The 23866-nt window shown below is 40.5% G+C and overlaps 1 protein-coding gene across 1 annotated transcript in view; it reads left to right on the top strand.

Annotated features, from left to right (window-relative positions):
• The window catches only part of gstcd (glutathione S-transferase, C-terminal domain containing), a 151618-nt gene that overhangs the window by 2205 nt on the left and 125547 nt on the right, over nucleotides 1-23866 (top strand). Inside the window, exons 2-4 of the mRNA XM_017701409.2 lie at nucleotides 859-1314; nucleotides 5568-6059; nucleotides 12119-12376. Coding sequence (XP_017556898.1) covers nucleotides 898-1314; nucleotides 5568-6059; nucleotides 12119-12376 — 1167 coding nt within the window. The 5' untranslated portion in view covers nucleotides 859-897. The remainder of the gene's footprint in view (nucleotides 1-858; nucleotides 1315-5567; nucleotides 6060-12118; nucleotides 12377-23866) is intronic.

Below are 23866 nucleotides of genomic sequence, written 5' to 3'. Positions count from 1 at the left end.
CATGCAGCGAAACACCGATTACATGCTTGACAAAATTAAGTATTTTTCGTCTGCTTGATGGCGTATGTTCACAGTTTCAGGTAAAGTGGCTTGATGTTTGAAGCTGTGACATGAAGTTTGAGTGTTACTTTGTTTTATGTCACGTTGTCTTCCGTGAGTTTATTGATAGTTGCAAAGCAGAAATCTGATTACTGCCTGAAATTACTGCCTGGAGTTTCCTATTATCTGAATACTCAAGTGCATGTAAACACGATGAGATTACTGACAAAATATGATATATATAAAAAATCTTTTTTTTTTTTTACAGTTATCAGATTATTTATTGCATGTAAATGCACTGTAAACGCATGTAAACACACTCAATGTCTCAGGCATCAGGCAACATATAACCATTTCATGTAATAGCTTTAATGTTTTTTGGAAATTAAACTTTTCCAATTGATTTTTCACAGTGGTAGTGATGGGAATCAATTTGCTTTGGGAGTTATTTTAGGCCAAAAGTTTAAAAGATTTGTCATAAACAATGTCTCAAGCATCAGGTAGAGTCAGTGCACCAGAGTTCTGTTCCTCAGCTACAGCGGTTTTCAAGCCAGTCCTCAGGGACCCCCAGACAGTCTATATTTTTGCTCTATCCTTGTGTGTGGTAAGTTAGGTGGGAGCAAAAATCTGGACCATCTAGGGGTCCCTGAGGACCAGTTTTGGCACCGGTGCTCTACTATTTCATGGATACTGTGATTTAGAATGTATATTTGTGATATTGTGAAACACCCAGTGGAAGACACTGTGGTTTAAAACACACTTGCTAGGTCACATAAAGAGACCCTGCCAGCCTATGGATGTTGTTGTTTTTCATTATAGGATGATCTTCATACCATAACTGACTGATCCCGCATTACAATGAAGCATCCAGACCCAAAAACAGATGAAGCGAGCATCTTCCTGGAAGTGTCTTGGGACAACGGAGCTGCCAGTCTTCCGCTCCACTCGTCCATCACCCTCTTTCTGCTGTCCTACACAGAGTGCACGTCCTTCCATGTCTACCTGGTCTCTGATCATCCTGAGAGCTTACAGGCTCTGTCAAACATGGTCCCAAAGAGCCTGGATGTGTCTGAGGTGAAGAGAGGAGAAGTGCCGGCCCTGGTTGGAGCATGCCGTCTCCCTGCCGTGCTGGACGCTGGTGGGGGCTTCTGCAGAGCAGGCCTAGCGGTGGTGCTAAGGCATATCATCCAGAGAACCTGCCAGGTCCAGCCCGGCCGCACAGATGTGGCTTCACTGCTGGGCTTCAAGAACACCTGCCTGAAGGCTTGTGCTGAGGTGAGGATTCCTGAAGGGCTGTGAAAGAGTGCAATGGTCTGAAGGATGATTTTGACAGGTGTAATTTAATAGATGCTATTCAAACGTTGCATGAAACATTTGATGTACTTTCTTTTGTACATATGGGCTGTGTCCATAGTATTGGAAACACGTAACAGTATATTAATGTCCAGTGCCTAATTAAGAGTAGGGTCATCTGTTGCCCTCAGAACACCTTCAGTACTTTTTGGAATGGTGTCTTTCAAATCCGTAAATTTGTGTCCTTAATGGGATATTGGACCATATTTTAAGAAAAGAAGTCTTTAGTTCTTTGAGAGGTAAAGGAAGGAGGTTTTTTCTGTTGCACACCAGAACCTGCCATAAGTGTTCAATGCTGTTCAGATCTGGTGGTTGTGGAGGCTATGGAAATCATTTTAAACATCTTTAAACTTTAGCAGTCTGTATGGAGGCACCATCTTCTTGAAATGAGGGTTCATAAGAGGTCCTTTATAATGCGCTATACCAAGTCTGTGCCGGTAACAATCCTTTTATTTGTGTCAAAATGCAACAACTTGTTAAACTGGTTGTGGTTGGGGGATGAATTTGTTCCCTTTATTGGGATTCAAGCATGCAGAACCCTTTTGAAATGATCAAGATTTTCCTTATTATTTTTCTGGCCTAAAACGAATCGACCAGACCAAACCACAAGTCCTAGAGACGTGAAGCTTGGTCAATAGGTAGTAGTCCCACTGCTACGCACGACATGAGCTCTAACACGCACGACATGAACTCGGCCTAAAGGGGGCTCCAAAACACCCTCAAACCAAAACTTTTGCAGACAACATTTTTTTCCTGATTTCTTGGGTCAAAACAAACAACTTTGCCATTTGGACCATTTAGCTGCATCCCCTTAGATTTTTTGCAAGTTTGCATAACATTTAGGATCACCGTCACTTCATCAACACCATCAACATCAACACGGTGTTGCTCTATTAATTCGTCACTGCAGCCAATGGGATTGCTAGCTTGATTTACTATAACTCATCAGTCCTTGGTCATATCATTGCAAAACGTTAAATATTTATTATATATTATGAGCCTCAGATGAGGTTTGCAATATTTGGTCCAGATTGGCCTTTAGGGTGCATATGAGCACTCAAAAACACTAAAAAAAAAAAAAAAAAAAACTAAAAATGCTATTACAATGTTATTAAAAGGTCTACAGCTAAACAAGAGGTGCCTTGTGATTCAGTTCACTGATCTAAATAATTTTGTCATTATATGTTGTGTCAGAAATTTCTTGTTTGGTATTTTGGCTTTAATTTGTTTGGCATACTGTACTTTTCACCACGGTTGCCTATTTGTGCTAATAAGTGTTTGGACCCGCTCATTGCCACTTATGGCTGTGTTTTTACCTTGTACTTTTTCCCACAAAATATTTACACAGGTTTTCTTCTGGTCATTTCAGTGGACATAAAAATAAGCTTGCATATTTGTGGTTGTAGCATATTATCATCATTAATTTGCTTGTTAAGCTGTAATTATTCTAATAAAAAAGAATCAGTTGCAAATGTCATGCTTTACCTTTCAAGGCTGGTGTGTCTGCCTGATGCTCTTTTGTACAAGTCAGTGTTGCCTAAAGTTGTTAGTCGTGATGTCAGATTGAATGAGATCTGAGACATGACGGTGTTTTTATCCCTGAAGCTGTTTCATCTGATGTCTGAAACCTGAAGCATTGACAGATATTTCTGTAGACATGATATCTGAAATGATATTCCCCAGCACAGCTCAATAGTCACATGTCTGAAACAAAGTCACCTTTGTTATGTAAAATAAACGTGGTGTTGATGTAGGATGGAAATTCACCCAATTTCAGCTATCTTCCAGTGTAGGAATACTAATACTATGGTTTGCATGAAATAGTTAAATAACTGAACTGATTTTTTCTTTTCAACCCCCAGTAAATTAGTTTTTACTGTCACTCGTGGCTCTTATTTTGTTAGTGGTTAACCTTCACCAGCAGCAAGCCAACACTATCAAATAATTTTCTATTCCATGGTCATTATATGAACAAATAGAGCATTGACTAGAGCCGCATGCTCCCACAGTTGTGGGTCCTCCACCGTGTTCAGTATGAATAACGTGGTGGATTGACAGTATGCTATGGCTTTCTGAACTATACTCCTAAGTATCTGTCTGTTCCTGTTAGTGATGTCTGGCATCAATTTCATTCAATATGCGGATTCAATATGCGATCACTGTTTCTTTTTGGAGTCGCTGTTTGTCTAATTTTGGCCTTGGAAAGATGGATGGATACCTGGATGTAGTCCAATCCTTGAGTGGAAGGTTGTGGACTAATGTAGCAAAATCTATTGACCAGGAAATACAGTTGTCTCACTTCTTCCCAGTCCTTCTGACGTGTTTCCATTAGGGATGTCCAGATACAGGGTTTTTGTCCTGATCCTGTTCAGTCAGTTTAGTGTCGGTATTGGCTGATCTTTGTGTTTCAACAGATAATACAGCCACACAAGCTGCAATATACTAGGCTGCTGAGTACAGCTGCAACAATTAATCATTAATTGATTAGTTCTCGACTATTATATTAATTGCAAACTAGTTTGGTAATCGATTAATCTGTCTGAGTGATTAAGAAAAAAATTTCTTTGATTCCTACTTTTTCAATTTGAATATTTTGTGCTTTTTTTACACCTTGTTGACACCAAACTGAGTATATTTGGGGTGGGGAAAACACTGATCATCTTTCACCATTTTCTAACAATTTATAGACCAAACAACTAATTGATTAATTGAGAAAATAATCAACCGATTAATCGACAATGAATGTAATGGTCAGTTGCAGCTCTACTGTTGAATAGTGCTGCACGATAAATAATATTTTTACTGTTATCGTGATATGAGTTTCCGCAATAAACCCATCGTTAGAGAGGTGATGACAAAGCAAATTACCATACAATGCCAGAGGGCCATCATGACATCACCAGCACAAACTGTTACAAGCCTGTTTCTCTGCACTGATGCGGAGGCGAGTAGCTTAACCATTCGGCCAAATGGTCAACTACAAAACACACTCGGAGATTTTAAAATGTAGGCGGATAACTCAGCTTTAATGGAAATTCAACGGAAAAACAGCATGTAGCAAAAGGGAAAACATGCAGCACACATGATAGCTCAGGCTCTACTGTTTTGCTGCTAGCCTACTGAGCTACTCAAGCTTTCTATCTTATGCTCCCCACAGTCCTTCAAAATAAGAGTCCCAGACCTAAGAACACTGCGCCTATCTACACTCAACCAAAAACATGAACAGCATTATTTTCAAACTAATTACAACCCAGTATGTCTGATGCTACGATATTTAAAATCTTAGCAAAAAAAAAACTGAAACAAGATTATGGATTTGTTTTTGTGTTCGTATATAAATATAAATATACATTTAGTTCCTTTTGTAGCCTTTATAGAAAGAGCTGTTGAGGTAATACTGACTATTTTTCAGCCCTTCAGTGCACAAATAATGTGCTTGCAATTCTGATGTAAGTAGTTGTTAGTACTTTGTTTCTTTTTGTGTTGCAGAATGGTAAATGGTGCTTTTGTAATTTTATATTTTGGTGCTGGATTAAGTAGGGGTTTAAAAAAGGTTTATGTTTACACATCTCAAAAAAATGTCTGTACTTGCATTACATCCAGCCAGAGACCCATTACTTTAATAGTAATATATTGCTTCTCCTATTGTCATCGTGATATCCCACAACTTTATCGAGCATTACATTTTCTGTCAATGTCTTGCAGCCATACTGCTGAGTGATGCTGTGTGTATGATGTGACTGAACTGTTTTGTTTCTGGCCTGCTGTTTAAAGATGACCATTTTACAGTGGGATGAATATTGCCTTGTGATCTTATTTAACAGTTCTGCCTGATGATTTGGCTACAAACCGCTTTAGAATTCTGCTGTAAAATCAATTATCTACACTCTGAAATAATACCCCCTCCGTTTCATTATGTCATGATTGCGCTATTGTTACTTTTAACTCTGATTTGGAACCAGAATAGCACAGCTGTCTCATTTTTTCTACACACTCACATTTTCCCCTCATATATTTTGATGAAACATGGGTGGCTTACGCTCAGTTTAATTTGGAGTTTCATGTTTTTTCCTTCAAAATGGATCAGGTCAAGACGTCTCTAGTTCCCACTACTTTTTGTGGACCCTGTTGTATTCAACTGCAGCTGACTATAGCATTGCTTTGTTCTCTTTCAGGTAAGCCAGTGGACCAGGCTGTGTGAGCTGGGCATCCCTTCTGCAGTAGAGGAGCATTTGCGTAGTCCCACAGAGAAGCACCTCCAGCTGCCTGCTGCCATCTTCCACCTGGAGCAGCGGCTGGGAGAGCCCGTCAGGGTCCACAACGATGACAAGATCCGCCGGCAGAAACTCCAGCAGCAGAGAAACAAAAGCTCTCCTCAATCTGAGGATCCCAACCCAGGCAAAAGAGAGAAAACCTTCCCCTCAGAGCCTGAGCCACAGGGTCCCGGTGCAGAGGCCCTATCAGCAGAGCCCTATGGAGGAGTCGAGCTGAGTGCTGCCCTTGCCAAACTCAGTGTAGATGCAGCTCCCCTGTCATCCGCCAGGGAGCGCTCCGACATCAGGAAAGTGAAGACCACGGAGCTGCCGGCGCTGGAGCATGTCTTTGCAGAGGGGCTTTACTTCACCCTCACTGATGTGGTTCTGCTGCCCTGCATCAATCAATACCTGGTAAAAGAAAAGAAAAACTCTGGCTCTGTTTATTATGCTATTTTTTTAATTTAGGATTATGATTTTTCAGAAAGGGAGCGATGCTTTTATGTGAACAGCTTTCTCTAAGTGTGTGCTGTCTAATGTTGGCCAAATCAAAGGTATTCAAATCCCGTGTGTCTCCAGGGCAAATTGTAGGTGCCATCCAGAGTGAGTAACTGATGCGCGCAGCTCAGAGCTGCTTTCAGGTTAGCTCGGGCGAGACGAGCTCTATACCACAAAGCTTAAGGAGCAGGCGGCTTCTCCGGGGTGGTCCTGCTGCTTAGTCATGTATGTCATGTTGGATGCCTTGTGCAGTCTGGTAGTAAAGGTACAGCAAGGGAAAGGAAAGCACTGAACAAACAGAGCTTGATATACAGTACTGCAACACGGAGAAGACTTGTTATTTGCAGTGTTTTTTCAGGTACAGTTTGTAGGACTGTGTGAAATACAGTTTGGCCTGTGGTTGCCTGTGGTTATGCCTGTTTTATGAAGAATAGAGGTGCACTGATATAAGTGTTGATTGGAGGCAAAGACTGGCACTGCATTGACTTTCTGCTATTATAATGTAGTATACTGTTACCGTTATGTCAAACTACTTTTATCATGCACTGCATTGAAATATCATGATTTATGAGTGATCAACATTTTAAAGGTTCAGTGCTAACACAAACACATTGCATATGCAGTGCTTATTCAAGTGACAGTGCTGTGCTTCTACACAAGGTGGGGTAAAGCTTGGTTTTGGGCCCCCAACACAACATGTTTTGTTGCAGTGATTGAGCTGGGAGTGTTTTTTGTTTGTTTTCTTTTTGAGCAGTGCCGTTCTGGTGCTTGAATAGTAACATTTTATTAAAATAAAACAACAATTTCTAGTCCTTGTTGGTCTTACAAACAGAGACAGCAAACTATACTAAGGCCCAATCCTATTTCACCTCTTGCCCCTACCACTTAACCCTTAGCCCTCTGTTTTGCGGGTTCACATCTGGGAGTAGAGTGTCCTACTCAATTTTTGTTGAGATAGATGGGTCGGGCGAAGCGTTAGGGCATGGTCTTCCAAATGGAGGTGTTTCTGTGGCACACTCCAAAGAGTGTGTTATGAGAATAAAAAAGAAAAAGAGGTAAGATGGCTGCGCAGGCAACCAAAGAAACCCACTAATGTATTTAACCATTGTATTATGTTAGTTTAAGTTTCAGTGTCTTATGGCCCTTTTCTCAATAACAAGCATACAAAAACGCTAGTATGCTCATGTCTCGGTAGCCAGCTAGCTAAATTTCCCATTCCACCTTAAATGCAGCAGAAGTTCTGACTCCTGAGGAGGAATGTGATTCCTTAAATGTAGCTAAAGTCCAACAGCGAGGTTGCTGAACTGTACCCTCCTCTGCAGACTGGCAGGGTTACCTACAGGGTTACCTGTCGTAACTATGCAATGTGATTTTCGTTGCTGGGGAACCTCTAACAGCTCAGAGCGTTTGTCGTTGGTTCCACCACACTGGATGATCTCCGAAATCACATTGAAATTGCCGTGAGTGCAGTGAACTACAAGCCTGTAAAATGCATTAAATATTAGGACCGTGTCACACACAGTATTGTGTTTTATGTGTGTGAAGCCACAATGAACATAGTTAATAAGCAAAAGTAAATGTTTATCTATTTTTATGTTCCTATACAAAAAATAAATATATGTATTTCTGTGTTTTTGTGGCTTTGATAGCAAAAGCTATTAAAATAGTGCTGTTTCTTAGCCTTTCAGTTCTGAAGCAGCTGCATATATTTTATGTTTATAATGCACAATAGTCAATGATTCTTTGCTAATTTAGGGTTTTGCTTAAAGTAGAGAGTTTCGTTTGACTTTACTCATCCAAAAATGCCTTTATTTGCTTCACATCCAGTCAGAGGCACAACATTTGAATAATAATTTCTCACTTCTCATATTGTCATCCTGATATTTGACAGCCTTGTCAGACATCACATTTTATGTTCATATCGTGCAGCCCTATTGGACTGGTAGCATTTGTGATGAGAGTTATGTAATTGTAATTTTTCGTCTTCTTTGTAGTTGCCTACTATCCTGCTACCTGTCATTTTGTTAATATATCTGTGATATGACTGGCCTGGGGGGCTTTATGGAAAACTAATTCTCAAAAATATGTAAAATCACCCTTTGTACCTATTTTTTGGCAATCATCTCACGCCTCCAGGCTGAGAACCACTGGTTTATAACACTGAGTTTTTGGGGATGCTTGTTATTAGAGTGTTATTTTACAAACAAACCGAGTTGACTTAACTATCAGAATCACAAACCGTGTGATGTGCTGTTACCTGTAAAATGATTACAATAGCACGGTACAGAAAACAGAAGAAGCATTATGTCTGTACTGGTTGGAGGGTGGGGCGGGGGCGTTGTGGGGGTGTAGAGGGCGGGATTGTGGTTTTTTTGGCACGCATTGACCCAACATTGTTTAGGTTCCACTGTGGAACTATTGATTTGTGTCTGCTATGAGTGCTGGGTCGTATATGCAGTGGTGAGGAATGTGGGTCATGTGGACAGCCAGCAGGTGTTAACATGGCTGTATTGTAGCGCTTCCCTCAGGCAGAGAACCGGAGTCAACAGTGCAGGAACTTACAGAAGAACACAATACCTCAGAAAATGTTCCACTACCCACCCATCTCTCTCTCTCTCTCTCTCTCTCTCTCTCTCCTTTTACTCTCTTTTCTTTCTTGTTTCTTTTCTCTCTTTTTTTTATCAGTTTTCTCTCTTGCTTTCTCTTGTTTCTTTCTCTTTTTCTCTTTCTCTTCTCTTACTTGCTCTGTTCTTTCTGGCTCTGTCAATTGTCTCTTTTTCTCACTTGTTTTTCTCTTTTTCTTTTTCTCTTCTCTTTTTTCTCTCTCTGTCATCTCTTTCTCTCTCTATTGTTTCTTTCTCCATATCATGTCTTTTTCCTCTTTCATTCTTTCTTTTTCTCTCTAGCTTCTGTCTCCCTTTTTCTCTTCTTCTCTTACTTTTTCTCTTCTACCTCATTCTCTTGTTTCTCTTGCTTTCTCTTTTTTCCTGTCTCTGTCCATCACCTTTCTCATTCCTCTCTTCCATTTTTTCTTTTTTTGTTTACTTTTTCCTTCTTTTTCTCTTCCTATCTCTCTCTTGCTTCTTCTTCCTCTCTGTTTCTTTTGTTTTGTTTTCTCTCGTTTCCCTGCCTTTCTGTCTCTCTATGTTTCATTTTGTCTCACTCTCTTTCTCTTTGTCCTTTTTCTTTCTCTCTTTCGATGGGTTTTCTCTCTCTCTGTATTCCTTTTTTCACATCGTCTTTTCTTCCTTTTCCCCTCTTTTCTTTATCTCTGTCCTCTTTCTCCTTGTCTCTCTCTCTTTGTCACCCTCGCTCTCACTCTCTCTCTTCTTTCGCTCTCTTGTTTTTCTTTTTCTCTGCTCTCACTTGTTCTCCTTTTTCTCTCTTTCTTTTTCCTTTTTCTCTTTCATACCCTCTCTTACTGTCTCGTTTCTTTCTCTCTTGTTTCTTTTTGTGTAAGCCTTTCTGTGTCTTGTCAATAATCCTGTCTCGCTCTCTTCCTTTTTCTTTTTTCTTTCTCTTAATCTGTCCTCTTTCTCTCTCTCTCTCTCTCTCTCTCTCTCTCTCTCTCTCTCTGAATCCCTTTTGTTTCATTTTCTCTAGTTTTCTTTTATCTCTGTCCTCTTTGTCCTCCTCTCTCCCTCTCTCCTCTTTCCACCAATCCTCTCTTTCTCTGTCTCTAACAGCAGGGCTTCATCTACACACGATTTTCTATACAGTCTAGCGTGTCTCCTCTCTCCACGCTGGCAGCCTCTTAGCTCTGCATCCTTTCTTTCTCCTCCCTCTCTTCCTCTGCTGGGCGAGAAGGAGGGTGACGAAATGCTCAGCAGTGCGTTGGAACTGCTGTGTTCAGTTCAGTGGAGATGACACCCTGATGGGTTACTTAAATCGCTCTGTGAACTATTCCACATCCACGTATCTCTTATTAGACCTTCATTCCGACTCCATTTCGAATGCAGTTCTATTTTTTCTGAAACGCACAGTCGAGTGTTTACTGACTCACTGTAACAGCCTGTTTACCTTTTTCCATTAAGTGTAATAGAACTTTCTTTAGGTGTGGATGATCCACAATATAGTGCGCATCACAGTATTCAGTTTTTCTGAGGTTTGATAAAATGGAACGGACAAAATGAAACAGCAGAGCCATGATTTTAAGATACTATGAGCAGAATGATTTTTATTCAGTGCGTCACATACTGTGCTGCACTACATCCAATTAAACAGCAGTAATTCTGCTCTCTTTGTTAGAAAACATGCTGATTAATGATAATGATAGTGATGAATTGTGATCTCATTTTGCATTTTGCCCTACACAAGTTCTCTTTGCTGATCCAGTGATTTAGATAAGCTGTGTTTTAAGATAAAGCTTTTTTTTTTTAACTTTCTAGCAGTTCTCAGAAGTAGCAGAGTTAAATAAGTCCCTCCACCTCAGATGTAGTCAGTCAGCCAAGGCATGCTTGGTGAGTGACATTTTGCACTGGAGCTACAAGACTAATCTAGTGATGGATTAGTAATCTAGCGTATACTCTGTCAATTCATCATGCTAAGTGCATACTTTAATCAGCACACATTCGGCTTCTCTATAGAGCTATGAAGTGATCTCAAACACTTGCCTATGTGTTTTCTGAAGCTGTGTAGTGTCCAAAAGTTTGGGCATCAACCTGCATATGACTACTGTTTTAAACGCTGTATCACATGCATTTAGTTTGTGTCTATAGATAACAGATTCTGGCGTTTTACTGTATAGTCACTGCCATTTTGAGGAGCGAATCAGGGAGTGACTGCGAAAGCTTGATGCCTTCAGTTTGCTGTGCTTTGTGAATGTTTCTTCTGCAAGACGTGACAAAAGTGGAGAATGACAAGACAACACACAGACTTTTCACACTCTAGGCCTGGAGCCCCTGCACTGTATAGTTTAGTGTATTTCTCTGCTGTTTACACCTCATTCAGCTCAATAATGGATTAATTAGCTAATAATATGAGGTATTTTAACCAGGAAAACCAGAATTATGTAGTGCAGGGGTTGCAGGACTAAACTCTGCCCTAACCGCACAAACTGACAAATCACATCTATTGAAACACGACATAGTTTCTGACCCATGACATTCAGTCTTCTATTTAACGTTTGTGTTTCACCATTTCAATGTTATTTAAATCTCCAGAAGTAAATTTATACCAGCTGTTTACAGCTCTGTTAGGGGGACGACTGTTTATCTCTTGGCTGTTAACATTATCACAAGTTAGCATTGTTTACATCTGTATTAGCTAATGTGGCCTTATGCTGAATGTGATGAGAGTTTTTTTCTCCTTTTTATGCAACACCATGGGGTCCTTTACCCTGATGTGAGGAGTCGGGGGGTTCTGTGCTTTTAAATGCTTAGACTCTCCAGAATAGGGGGAGGGGTTGTGTGTCCGATACATATAAATATACAAATCAGGAAAACACAAATTTGGAGGCTTTTCCTCCAGTTTAAGTAGGACCAGCAGTTTAGGGGGAAAATGTAAGGGTGGCATCCTATTTTATCAACTTTGCCAAGGTAACTTTTTCTTCCTTTTCCAATGTAAGTCGACTAATTTTAGCCATCTTTCAATTCTAGTTATATTCGTGCGGACCAGTGAAGCCAGAAATTCGGTCCCAAATATGGTGGCTACAACAGAAAAATCACATGACTGAAACCCTAGGATAAAGAAGTCCATATGAGATTACTTAATAATTAAACTCCGTTTAAGGCAAGTGTCCTGATTTATGCATGCAGCTTGCACAATGCTCATTGGTAAATAAACGTTCATTACTTAGCTTCATGAGTCTCATGTCTCTGGTGCAAAATTAAACTTTGGACATTAAACGTGTCTTGGCTGATGAACTACTTTTGGGGTTAGTAAATTTTGTAAATTTGTAAATCTACTTTGTAAATTAGATTTTTCACTGGACCGTTCCTGTAATAAATCATGGTTATGTTGTTGGTTTGTTTCAGTCCTCTCTGCAGCAGCATGCTCCTCATGCTCTGACCTTCCTCCCTCTGCTCCTGCGCTGGTACAAGCGGGTGCAGGAGCTCCCTGGGGTCTGCCGTGCTGCTGAGGATTGTGGGATAGCTCTGTTCAGCCCTGAGGTGTCTGGGTCCTGCTCCCACCAACCCAAATCTCCCCAGACCTGTGAAGCGGAGCAGGAAAAGTCCAGAGCCTCGCAAGAGCATTTTGTAGGAGGCCCTAGACCAACCCTTACCAAACTCCAGGTAATTCAAATGTACCTTTTCATATTTCTGATGTGATGGAATTTCTGGGCCCAGAGGTTGCGCTTGTGTTACAGTCAAGGCTATTAGAGATCAAGTCCAAGTCATGACCAAAACCTGGACACAGTGAGACTTTATAGCAGAGTCCAAAAAAAAAACTTAAATTTGTTTGCAGATTGCTGTACATTCATCGTAATTTATTATACATATATGAATAAAAATTGTTATATTTTATATATTCTGAGTGTAGATGTATTAGAATGTAGCTGCATATGGCAATCATAGGGGTCCAAGCACTAAGCCCAACGATGCTTTATGATGCTCTGATTTGTAGAATTTTGTCAGTTTAGGAAAAAAGGGCCAAAATGTTACTTTGTAGCTCTACGCACTGAGTAGTGGGTCACCTACCCTCCAAATTTAGTGTTTCAATGACAGCGTCTGCTCCACAATGGTGTTGTAATGCAGCAAAAAAGTTTTAAGGAGAAAAATTCTAGCAATTTCAAGAAGGTTCCAGCACATGTGGTGCTTGGAATCATAATAATCTATAGATCAAAAGTGTAATTTATTATTTGTTCTTTATAATTTTTGGAAACAAATGTTGGCAAGATTATTCTGTCTTTTCTTCTCTAGAACTTGTTTAGATGTCACCTTATAAAGTCAACTGAATGCCAAACATCCTTTTTTCTTATTATTAAATGAAAACATTGTAATAAAAAAAAATTACCCATCTGCCCGCAGGCAATATTTGAATTTTAGAACCTCTGAACATCACCATACAAATGACAGCCATTTAATTAATGGAGAGAATCGATTAGATTCTCAACCAGTACCAGTAAGAATCTGTTATAGAAAAAGCACTTTCTATTTACCTCAGACAGAGGAATTCACACTATAATCCATATATGACATGCATTTCAAGTGAAACTCAACAGATGCTGTTGATCATCGGTTTTGGGCTGATATCGCTAGAAAATGCTGGATTGGTTATTGGAAGGAAAAAAAACGAGTGACTCTGATTCAGTTCTGTAACAAATCTATCCTGAAATGACACACACTCACACTGTATGTTGTGACTGTTAGCTGTGCATTTCATCCTGTGGAGTAGTGGAGTGTTTGAGTAGTTTGAGCATTTTAAAAGTTTTAATTTTAACTTACATTTAGATGTTCATCTTAAAGGGCCATATCTACATTTAGTTTTTTTCCTTTGAGATTCACTTTTAATATTTGTGGTTTTATGTACCTAATTCATACACTATCTCATAAAAGTGAGAACACCCCTGACATTTCTGCAAATATTTTATGTCTTTTCATGGGACAACACTATAGAAATGAAACTTTTATATAACTTAGAGTAGTCAGTGTACAGCTTAAGTAGAGTAGAGATTTACTGTCCTCTGAAAATAACATAATACACAGCCATTAACTAGCTGTTTAACTAGCTGGCAAAACAAGTGAGTACATGTCACAGTGAACATGTCCAAATTGTGTCCAATTGTGTCATTGTCCCTCCCTGGTGTCATGTGACTCATTAGGGTTACAAGATTCCAGGTGTGAAGGGCAATTTTTGGTATTTTGTGTCTCATACTGGCCACTGGATATTCAACATGGCACCTCATGGCAAAGAACTCTCTGAGGATGTGAGAAATAGAATCGTTTCTCTCCACAAAGATGGCCTGGACTATAAGAAGATTTCCGACACCATACAGGTCATACAGCGGTTTTCCAGGACCGGTTCCATTTGGATCAGGCCTCGCCAGGGTCAACCAAAGAAATTGAGTCCATGTGTTCAGAGTCATATCCAGAGGTTGGCTTCAAAAAATGGACACGTGAGTGCTGCCAGCACTGCTGCAGAGGTTGAAGAAGTTTGAGGTCAGCCTGTCAGTGCTCAGACCATACGCCGCACGATATATCAACTTGGTCTGCATGGCCGTCGTCCAAGAAGGAAGCCTCTTCTGAAGCTGACACACAAGAAAGCCCGGCAACAGTTTGCAGAAGACAAGCAGTCTAAGAATATGGATTACTAGAACCGTGTCCTGTGGTCTGACGAGACCGAGATAAAGTTGTTTGGCTCAAATGGTGTCCAGCATGTGTGGTGATGCCCTGGTGAGGAGTACCAAGACAAGTGTCTCTTGCATACAGTCAAGCATGGTGGTGGTAGCATCATGGTCTGGAGCTGGAGTGGTGCCGGCACTGGGGAACTGGGGTTCATTGAGGCAAATCAATTCCAACATGTACTGTGATATTCTGAAGCAGATCCCTTCCCTTTGGAAACTGCATGGCCCAACGACCCCAAGCACACTTCCAAGATAACTGCCGCCTTGCTGAGGAAGCTGAAGGTAAACCCTGAGCACCTGTGGGGCACCTGTGGGGCATCCTCAGGTGGAAGGTGGAGAAGCGCAAAGTGTCTAACATCCACCAGCTCCGTGATTCCAGTAGCAACCTGTACAGCTCTGGTGAATTCTATGCCCAAGAGGATTAAAACAGTGCTAGATAATAATGATGATCACACAAAATATTGATACTGAGCACAATTTGGACATGAGGTGTACTCACTTGTGTTGCCAGCTGTTTAGACCTTAATGGCTGTGTGTTGAGTTCTTTTCAGAGGAAAGTAAATCTACACTCCTGTACAAGCTGTACACAGACTACTAGTTATAACCAAGATTCATTTCTATAGTGTTGTCCCATGAAAACATATAACATATTTGCAGAAATGTGAGGGATATGCTCACTTTTGTGAGATATTGTATATAGGTGACCATTTTCCAACTTCTCTTCATCCCTTAGAATTAAACAGACTGTTTTTATTACTGTGCTTTCAAGACCGATGTAAACCAAATAAGTTCTGTTCTAATTAGCTATCTTGTGTTTTTCCTTATATGAAAAGCACTCAGAGCTGAAAACTTGTCCAAGTACTCCAGTCTTCCATGTGTAGGATGGTGGTATTATCCGTTATGCCATCATTTTGAGTAAGCTGGAAGGAATGGAAACCTCTAACAACTAAACATGCATCAGTGCTCTCTTCAGACAAATAGGGTGCTAAATTTTCACTTGTCCTATTTATCATTGAATAACATCAGCTGCCAATATTTTGTGTGTGCCTATTTTGTCCCATATCTTCTGTCTTTGTATTTTTGTCTTCCTCTCCCTTTTATATATACACACACTCAGAATGAGAGATTACACGTGCTGTGTGCCACACCGCTTCTCTTTGCCGCTCCACTAAACCTGTCAGGGGCGGGCGAGGCTCATTCTAAGCAGCGATCTCCTGGCCGTTGCACTCTCTTTATGGATGCCTGCTCTGCAGAAGCAGCTTTCAGCCATAGCTAGAATGGATTTATGCCCTCCAGTGGGCCGCAAACAGTGGCCACACGTGCTATAACTTTACTGCCGCTATCCAAGCTAAGACGGCTCCCTGTGCTTTAAAGGAAGCAGCTCATGCTTAACTGAATTAGGTTGTATATTCTGGCATAAGTGATGTTATATGGCTCACTGGCTGTAAGGTGACAGGGAAGTTCACCCATTTTAGTCAGTAGCTGCAGAGCAGCATTTGCAACAGGTCATGGCATTTTGCTTTCTGTGGTGTTAATGCATCTGAAAGTGGATGCATTATTTGAAGGCACGCCTTTCACAGATGCTTTTTGTACTGATGGTTATTTGCCTTCTAATGTGATTATTTTTCATGGATGCAAGCAGTAAGATTTAAGTGCATATAAAGGGTCATTTCTCATTTTTGTTTCAGAAATGTGTAGACTGGTTATTATAGTGATTATCAGAGCAGTGTTTGATCTCCTAGGAAGCATTATCAACAAAAATGCCAAGTTGACTACTCTGCCCTTGGGGACGGTTGACGGAGTTGCCATGGTGATAGCCCCAAGTGATATTCATTCTATTTCATTCATTTCATTTCAGAATGATGATGGATGAGGAATGGAAAAAGTTATTTATTTATGGATTTATTTAGTGCAAACCAATGCAGCCTGTGTTGCTGTATTATAGTTAAAGGGAGATCAGCTCATGTTAAGCCGTGGCATAACTCTCCAGGGTTTTGCAAATTTAAATACTAGTTCAAATACTAGCAGTACTGTAACCAAAAAAAGGTGCATTACCGGCCGATACTGATAATTGCCACACATCCAGCAAGCTCTCAAGAAGAGACGGAGTTCACATCCCAGAATTCCATGGGAGATCATGTGACTGAGCAACCTCCCTCAGACTCGGACTCCGACAGAAACTCCATTGCCCATAGTTCAATGGAAGATCACGTGACTTCTGACTTTTGCTTGCGCTCCTATCAGCGTTCACATTCCCCAGAATACTAACTGGTTTCACCTGTGTGTGTTGTCATATGATGAACAGTTAGTATATAATCCCGGGCTTTAGTTAGTTTCTTTGCGAGGTACTGTTTCCCTGAAACCTACTGAGCATTGTTATCCTGATCTGCCTGTATTCCGTGTTTTTGACCACTGCTTTGTTTATCCCGTTTCTGCCCTTTGCTTCGTCGTGCTTTTTGTACTTTTGTCTATCCTGACTGACTTGTGTTTTTGAATCCTTTGGCCTGTTTTACAATGACAACTTTTGCTCTGTCGCCAGTTAACGTCAAGCATAAATTATTGCACTCTTGCTTGATGGCAAATTGACTATAGTATTCCTACAGTTTTCCCAAATGCAAATAGAACTTTGTTGGATGATTAATTACTCAGCATAAATTAGTTTGGTCTCAAATCATTGTAAATTATTTGAAATGATCTTGGACAAAAAGGGCATCAGGCAAAGCAGCCACAGCTTGGACAGTAAAGTTCTTCTGGCTTTCTCAGTCCTGTTATTGCTTACTGTACTCTTAAAAATGATGGTTCTTCAAGGGTTCTTTAATAAAGGAAATCTTTCATGGCCCAAGTAACATGATATTGCATTGTGTGGCCTGTATTGACCACTACATACACTATATTTCCAAACGTATTCACTCACCCTTCCAAATCATTGAATTCAGGTGTTCCAATTACTTTCATGGCCACAGGTTTATAAAACCAAGCACCTAGGCATGCAGACTGCTTCTACAAACATTTGTGAAAGAATGGGGCGCTCTCAGGAGCTCAGTGAATTCCAGCATGGTACTCTGATAGGATGCCACCTGTGCAACAAGTCCAGTCGTAAAATTTCTGTCAGCAGTATTATAAGAAAGTGGAAGCGAAAGGGAATGACAGCAACTCAGCCACGAATTGGTAGGCCATGTAATATGACAGAGCGGGGTCAGCGGATGCTGAGGCGCATGGTGCACAGAGGTCGACAACTTTCTGCAGAGTCAGTCGCTACAGACCATTAAACTTCATGAGGCCTTCAGATTAGCTCAAGAACAGTGTAGAGAACTTCAAAGAATGGGTTTCCATGGCCGAGCAGCTGCGTCCAAGCCTTACATCACCAAGCACAATACAAATCGTTGAATGCAGTTGTGTAAAGCACCGCCACTGGACTCTACAGCAGTGGAGACGTGTTCTCTGGAGTGACGAATGACGCTAACCCATCTGGCAAACCGATGGACGAGTCTGGGTTTGGTGGTTGCCAGGAGAACGGTCTTTGACTGCATTGTGCCAAATTTAATGTTTCGTGGAGGGTGGATTATGTTCCAGTGAAGAGATTTTAGGCAATTTTATGTTCCCAACTTTGTGGGAACAATTTGGGAATGGCCTCTTCCTGTTCCAACATGACTGCGCAAAGCAAGGTCCATAAAGACATGGATGAGTGAGTTTGGTGTGGAAGAACTTGACTGGCCTGCAGAGTCCTGACCTCAATCCAATAGAACACCTTTGGGATGAATTAGAGCGGAGACTTTGAGCCAGACCTTCTCGTCCAACACCAGTGTCTGACCTCACAAATGCGCTTCTGGAAGAATGGTCAGGATTCCCATAAAAACACTCCTAAACCTTGTGGAAAGCCTTCCCAGAAGAGTTGAAGCTGTTATAGCTGCAAAGGGTGGGCCGACATATTAAACCCTATGGATTAAGAATGGGATGTCACTGAAGTTCATATGTGTGTGAAGGCAGATGAGTGAATACTTTTGGCAATATAGTCTACATTTACATAAATTCCTTGTTTCAGAACTATAACACGTGCCTTTAAACTTGTAATGCTTAATGTAGTTTTGTTATTAAAAGTAAGACTTTTGACCACTCGTCAAAATCACCACTTTCTACAGTGCTGGAGAAAGTGACAGCCGGAAAGTCATTTTTATCCCTATTGTATAGTGTGACATTGAGTCCGACACTGGCGGACCAGGCTGTGGAGTGTCCGCTTCAAGCACAGAGAATTGCAATTCAGCCTCAAAGCAGTAAAAGGTGTAAAGTTTTTAATAAATGGGCGCAGAAGCCGTAGAGCTTTTTCGCCTTGAGCATGTCGGCTCAGCAGTGCTTTTACTGGAAAAGTCTTAAAACTAGTATGTATTTATAAGTGAATGAATGACATGATTTTCCTTCAGCCTTTTCAGTTCTGTAGACCTCTTTAATCCTCTTTCTGAGAGAGTGACTGCTGATATTTGAATATGCGCTTCTCCTCCTGTCATATTCCTCTTCCATGTCTTGTGTAACGTGAATCTGGTTGAAAAGCCTTTGCGAGTTAAATGTTCCCCCTGAGCTATTTCACTCCTCTAAGTGTTGTTTACACATACTCAGATCGATGCCTCACCTTGTGTGGTTTTTAAGAGAGGTAGGTTTACACTAGCTTATAGCAATTGCTGGGAAAAAGTGTGCAGTTTTACCATCAGTGCAGAAGTAGTTGATCAGACGAGGTGTTTGGTGTCTGAGGTTTGCTTAATTAAGCTACGTTCAGATTACGAGCCTCATTGATCAAATCCTATTCTTTGTATTCCTATAAGGTAAACAAACTGAAATGACCTGCTCATCCTACTATAACATCCTATAACGTCACGTGAATGAATCACGTGCAACATCAGCGCAAATTAACGAACAGAACAAGCTACGCTGTGAAGATAATTAACTCTGATCAGCTCCTCTCAGCTGCATTATTAGAGTGAGAAGAAAGTAAAATAGCGAGGTATTGTTTTTCCATAGCCTTAGTAACAAGCAGTCGTGGGAACAAGTCACTAAGGCTACATTCACATAACCAGGTTAAAGTGGCACAAATTCTATTGCTTGATCTAATGTGACTCCGATCTCATCTCCTATGTGGTTCTAGATGGGATTAGTATCCAATACATGGCAACCTTAATATTATTTAAATCGGAATTCACATGCTTTTTCCCACTGTGTGTGCACCATCATTTGTAGTTATCATGGCAGCAGCGCCAAACAGAAGTTAAAGCCTGTACACAGTGGAAAAGCAACACATCTCACCTTTTTCACCATAGTCTCGCTCTAATAATGAACAGCTGAGACCTGATCAGAGTTAATTATCTCTGCTCAGTAGTTTGTTCATGATGCACGTGATTCATTCACGTGATGTCAATTACTAGGATGTGCGCATGTGGGTCATTTCAGGACAATGGTTCGTTCACATTAATGAATCCCTTACCTAAATGAGTGTGAACCATCGTGTCAGACAGATCGGATTTGAGCAAAAAATCGGATTTGAGCGATGAGGCTTGTAATGTGAATATAGCCTAAGTTGCAAGTAACAAGTAAGTCTTAAGTCTTCACACTCAAGTCCTGATTTAAGTCCCAAGTCAAGACAGTCAGGTCTCGATTCAAGTCCCGAGTCAGTACAGGCAAGTCTCAAGTTAAGTCCCAAGTCAATAGTCCTAATCTTTGAGTCCTAAACAAGTCAATATGCATTCTTTAGCTAATTTAATGCCATAACACTGAACCAGTCTCGTGACTGGAAGGTCGCTGGTTCGATCCCCAGAGCCGACAGCACATGACTGAGGTGTCCTTGACCAAGACAGCTAACCCCCAACTGCTCCCCGGACTGGTGTGCTCACTGCCCCCTAGTGTGTGTGTGTGTGTGTGTGTGTGTGTGTGTGCGTGCTCACTAGAGTGCATGTGGTGTTTCACTTCACGGATGGGTTAAATGCAGAGGTGAAATTTCCCCATTGTGGGACTAATAAGGGTCTCTTAAAATACACACATATATATATATATATATATATATCACGATTATATGACAATAATTTTAGGAGTATTTGGAGCACAGGATTAATATAAAACTAGCTCAGCACTAAAACTAGTTCAACCAACTAAAAACAGCTGGTAGTTTGAGTTGAATTTAGACAACAGAAACCAAGACTCCGAGTCGGAGTCACTGGTGTTGAAGTTAAAGTGGAGTCCCAAATCTTTCTCGATTTCCCGAGTCTAAAGTAATCAAATTCATGGTTCTGGACATGCAATAGTCTGGATTGAGTCCAAGTCAAATTACTCGAGTCCACACCTCTGCTAACAAGTAGGGCCCAAACGATATGTTAATTTTGTGGCCAACACAGATTTTTTTGAGGATGAAATTTTAATAACATTGTCCACTCTAATTGTATTTTAAAATTAAAGTTAAAATTAACTTTAAAAAGTAAATTTAAACTCTAAAAGTTTTACTTAGACAGTGCTTTACTGACTTGATTATTAGTACAGTGTAATATGTAAATAATTGTAGCATAACACAGTTTTGCTGAAGCGTTTCTCTGTTATGATGTCACACAGAGGGAGGTGGTGCTTCGACCATGTGAAGTTGCCTCTTGTGCTGCCAGCTGTGAGAAAATGTCAGGCAGTGCTCTCAGATTTTATGGAGATCTTAGTTGTGTAAAACAGCCCCATTCAGTTGAGTTTTTACAGTGTTGAAGCTGTTGAAGTTGCGATGCAGGAGAAGTGACTGTCCAGCTTCCACTCGTCCAAGGAAGTTTGTAGAGCAGCAGCTATTGTCACTCATGTGTATCTCAGGGAAACAGCTGGTCTTGAGGTTTTTAGACACATTTCCAGTCGCCGGTGATGGAGTGAGCAGTAACAGACACGTTTGATTGTAAATTAATACTTGAATACTCAGCACCATCAGTCATTTTTGCCAGCCGTAGATGGATCTGAAGATCTGAAGTGTTCATTTTATAATTTATTAGTTTTTTTATGTCATATCATTTGCTTTTCATTAGGTCTTAATCCCAAAAATTGCCAGACAGGCACTTTGGACAGTATTTGTTCTGAATGAGTTTTCTTTCTGCAGTTTTGGCACACTGGGGTCATAATGGGGTCGTGGCACTTTTTAAAAAAGGTATCACTTAAACCCCATATTTAATTTAAAATAGTAGAAAAACTAAATATCAGATGCTAAAACTGAATAAATGTTATTGTTTTTCAACAAATAAATATCCATTTTGAATTTGTTGCTGACAGCACATGCGGACAGAGGCATGTTTGTTTATCACTGTGGTGCATCATCTCTTTTTTTTTTTAACAGCACTGTATAAGCATTTGGGAACTCAGGAGATCAACTGCTTGAAAGTGGAATGTTTTTCCATTCTTGCTTTTTGTGGAATTTCAGCTGCTTAATGGTTCAGTGTCTCCTTTGTCATATTTTTTCACTTTATAATGTGCTGAATGTTGTCAATGTGTGACAGGTCTGGACTGCAGGCAGGTCAGTTTAGCACCCAGACTCTTTTAATATGGAGCCATGCTGCTGCAAAATGTACAGAATGTAGTTTCACATTGTCTTGCTGAAAGAATCAAGGCTTTTCCTGAAAAAGATGTCATCTGGATGGCAGTGAGTGTTGCTCCAAAATCTGTGTATATCATTCAGCATTAATGGTGCATTCACAGATGTGCAAGTCACCCATGCCATGTTCACTAATGCACCCTGTACCATCATGGATACTGGCTCTTGAAGTGTGACTGATAACAAGCCAGATGGTCCCTCTCCATTTTAGCCCAGAGGATGCAGCGTTCCATGATTTCCAAAAAGAATTTAAAGTTTTGATTCGTCTGACCATATGACACTTTTCCACTTCACCTCAGTCTATTTTAATCGAACTCCGGCCCATAAAAGGTGGCAGTGTTTCTGGATCCTGTTTATATATGCTTTCTTCTTTGCATGGTAGAGTTTTGACTTGCATTTGCGGATGCAGTGATGAACCGTGTTCACAGACAGTAGTTTTCAAAAGTGTTCCTGAGCCCATGCAGTGATTTCCACTATAGAATCATGTGTTTTTAATGCAGTGCCACCTCAGAGCCCAAAGAACACAGTCAGACAGGTGGTTTTCAACCTTATCCCTTATGTACAGAGATTTCTCTGGATTCTCAGAATCCTTTAATGATATTATGTACCATAAAAGATGAAATTCTGAAGTTATTTGTTATTTTACATTGAGAAACAATCTTTTTCAATTGTTGCACTATTTGCTGGGGTAGTCTTTCACAGAGTGCTGAACCCCTCCTAATCTTTACATCTGAAAGACTCAGAATCTCTGGGATGCTTTTTTATACCCAGCCTTGTTACTGACCTGTTGCCACTTATCCTAATTAGTTGTAAGATGTTCCACCAGTTGTTTTCCTTTAGCATTACAAACCTTTACCAGTCTGTTTTGTTTCCACATTTGATGTGTTGTCTTTGTGAATTAAGTATAGGGTTTAAATGATTTGCCCATCATTTCATTTTGTTTATATTTACACTTTGCACTGTGTCCCAACTTTTTTTTTTAAACAGGGTGGTATATGGGAATCAGTGTCATTGGATATCATAGCAGTGTGAGATCATTTTGTGATGATAATCATTGTATTGCACAAGCTTAAGCAATATAAATAATGCAACTTTTTAATTTAATTACTTTTACCTATATTTTAGGTTTTGTATAGATAACAGTGCCATACAGTGTTAAACCCCATAAGCAGTTAGAGAGTATTACACTGATTGATATACATGAAGTTTCATTGCTTGTTAGCTTCAGTGCAAAAGTATTTTTGGTTGTGCTATCCTTTTAATGTATCCACTGAATAGAGTGGACCAGTTTGCAGTGCTGCTCTCTTCATATCCCATATGGCCTTTTCATTTCTCCTGCACTCCTGCCTGGACAAACTGCTGAACACAACACAAAATCCAATAACACTTTATAGCCAGTGTAAACAGCCGCGGCAGTAATGAGGGGAGAGCGTGCTGTGTTAGAGCGCTATACCTCCATTCTTTTCCCATGTGTTAGCCCCCTCTGGAGAAGTTATACTGCTGCTTCTATCTGCTGAGTCGTCGGCCCATTGGACACTGCAGTGGCAGATAAACCCTCACAGCTGTGACTGTGGAGGAAGTTCACTCCGTTCCAAAGACTCCCAGCTTGTGTGTGTGTGTGTGTGTGTGTGTTTCCGTCTTGGCCGACCCTGATACGTACAGTATATAAATCTGAGATTTCCTGTCACACCAAATTGATATCCACAAGAGGGAAAGCGTGTGAGTACATATGCATGTATGCATGTATTTCACACTTTGTGGGGACTGAATGGACCCAGGGTGGTGTAAAACAAATATTCAGAGGATATATGGACATTTGGCTGCTTTTTATTTTTTTTTTTTAATTAATTA

This window comes from Pygocentrus nattereri, chromosome 5, assembly GCF_015220715.1.
Source record: "Pygocentrus nattereri isolate fPygNat1 chromosome 5, fPygNat1.pri, whole genome shotgun sequence".
Taxonomy (NCBI): Eukaryota; Metazoa; Chordata; class Actinopteri; order Characiformes; family Serrasalmidae; genus Pygocentrus; species Pygocentrus nattereri.
Note: the sequence above shows the minus strand (reverse complement) of the source record. Positions and strands in the feature narration are given on the sequence as shown.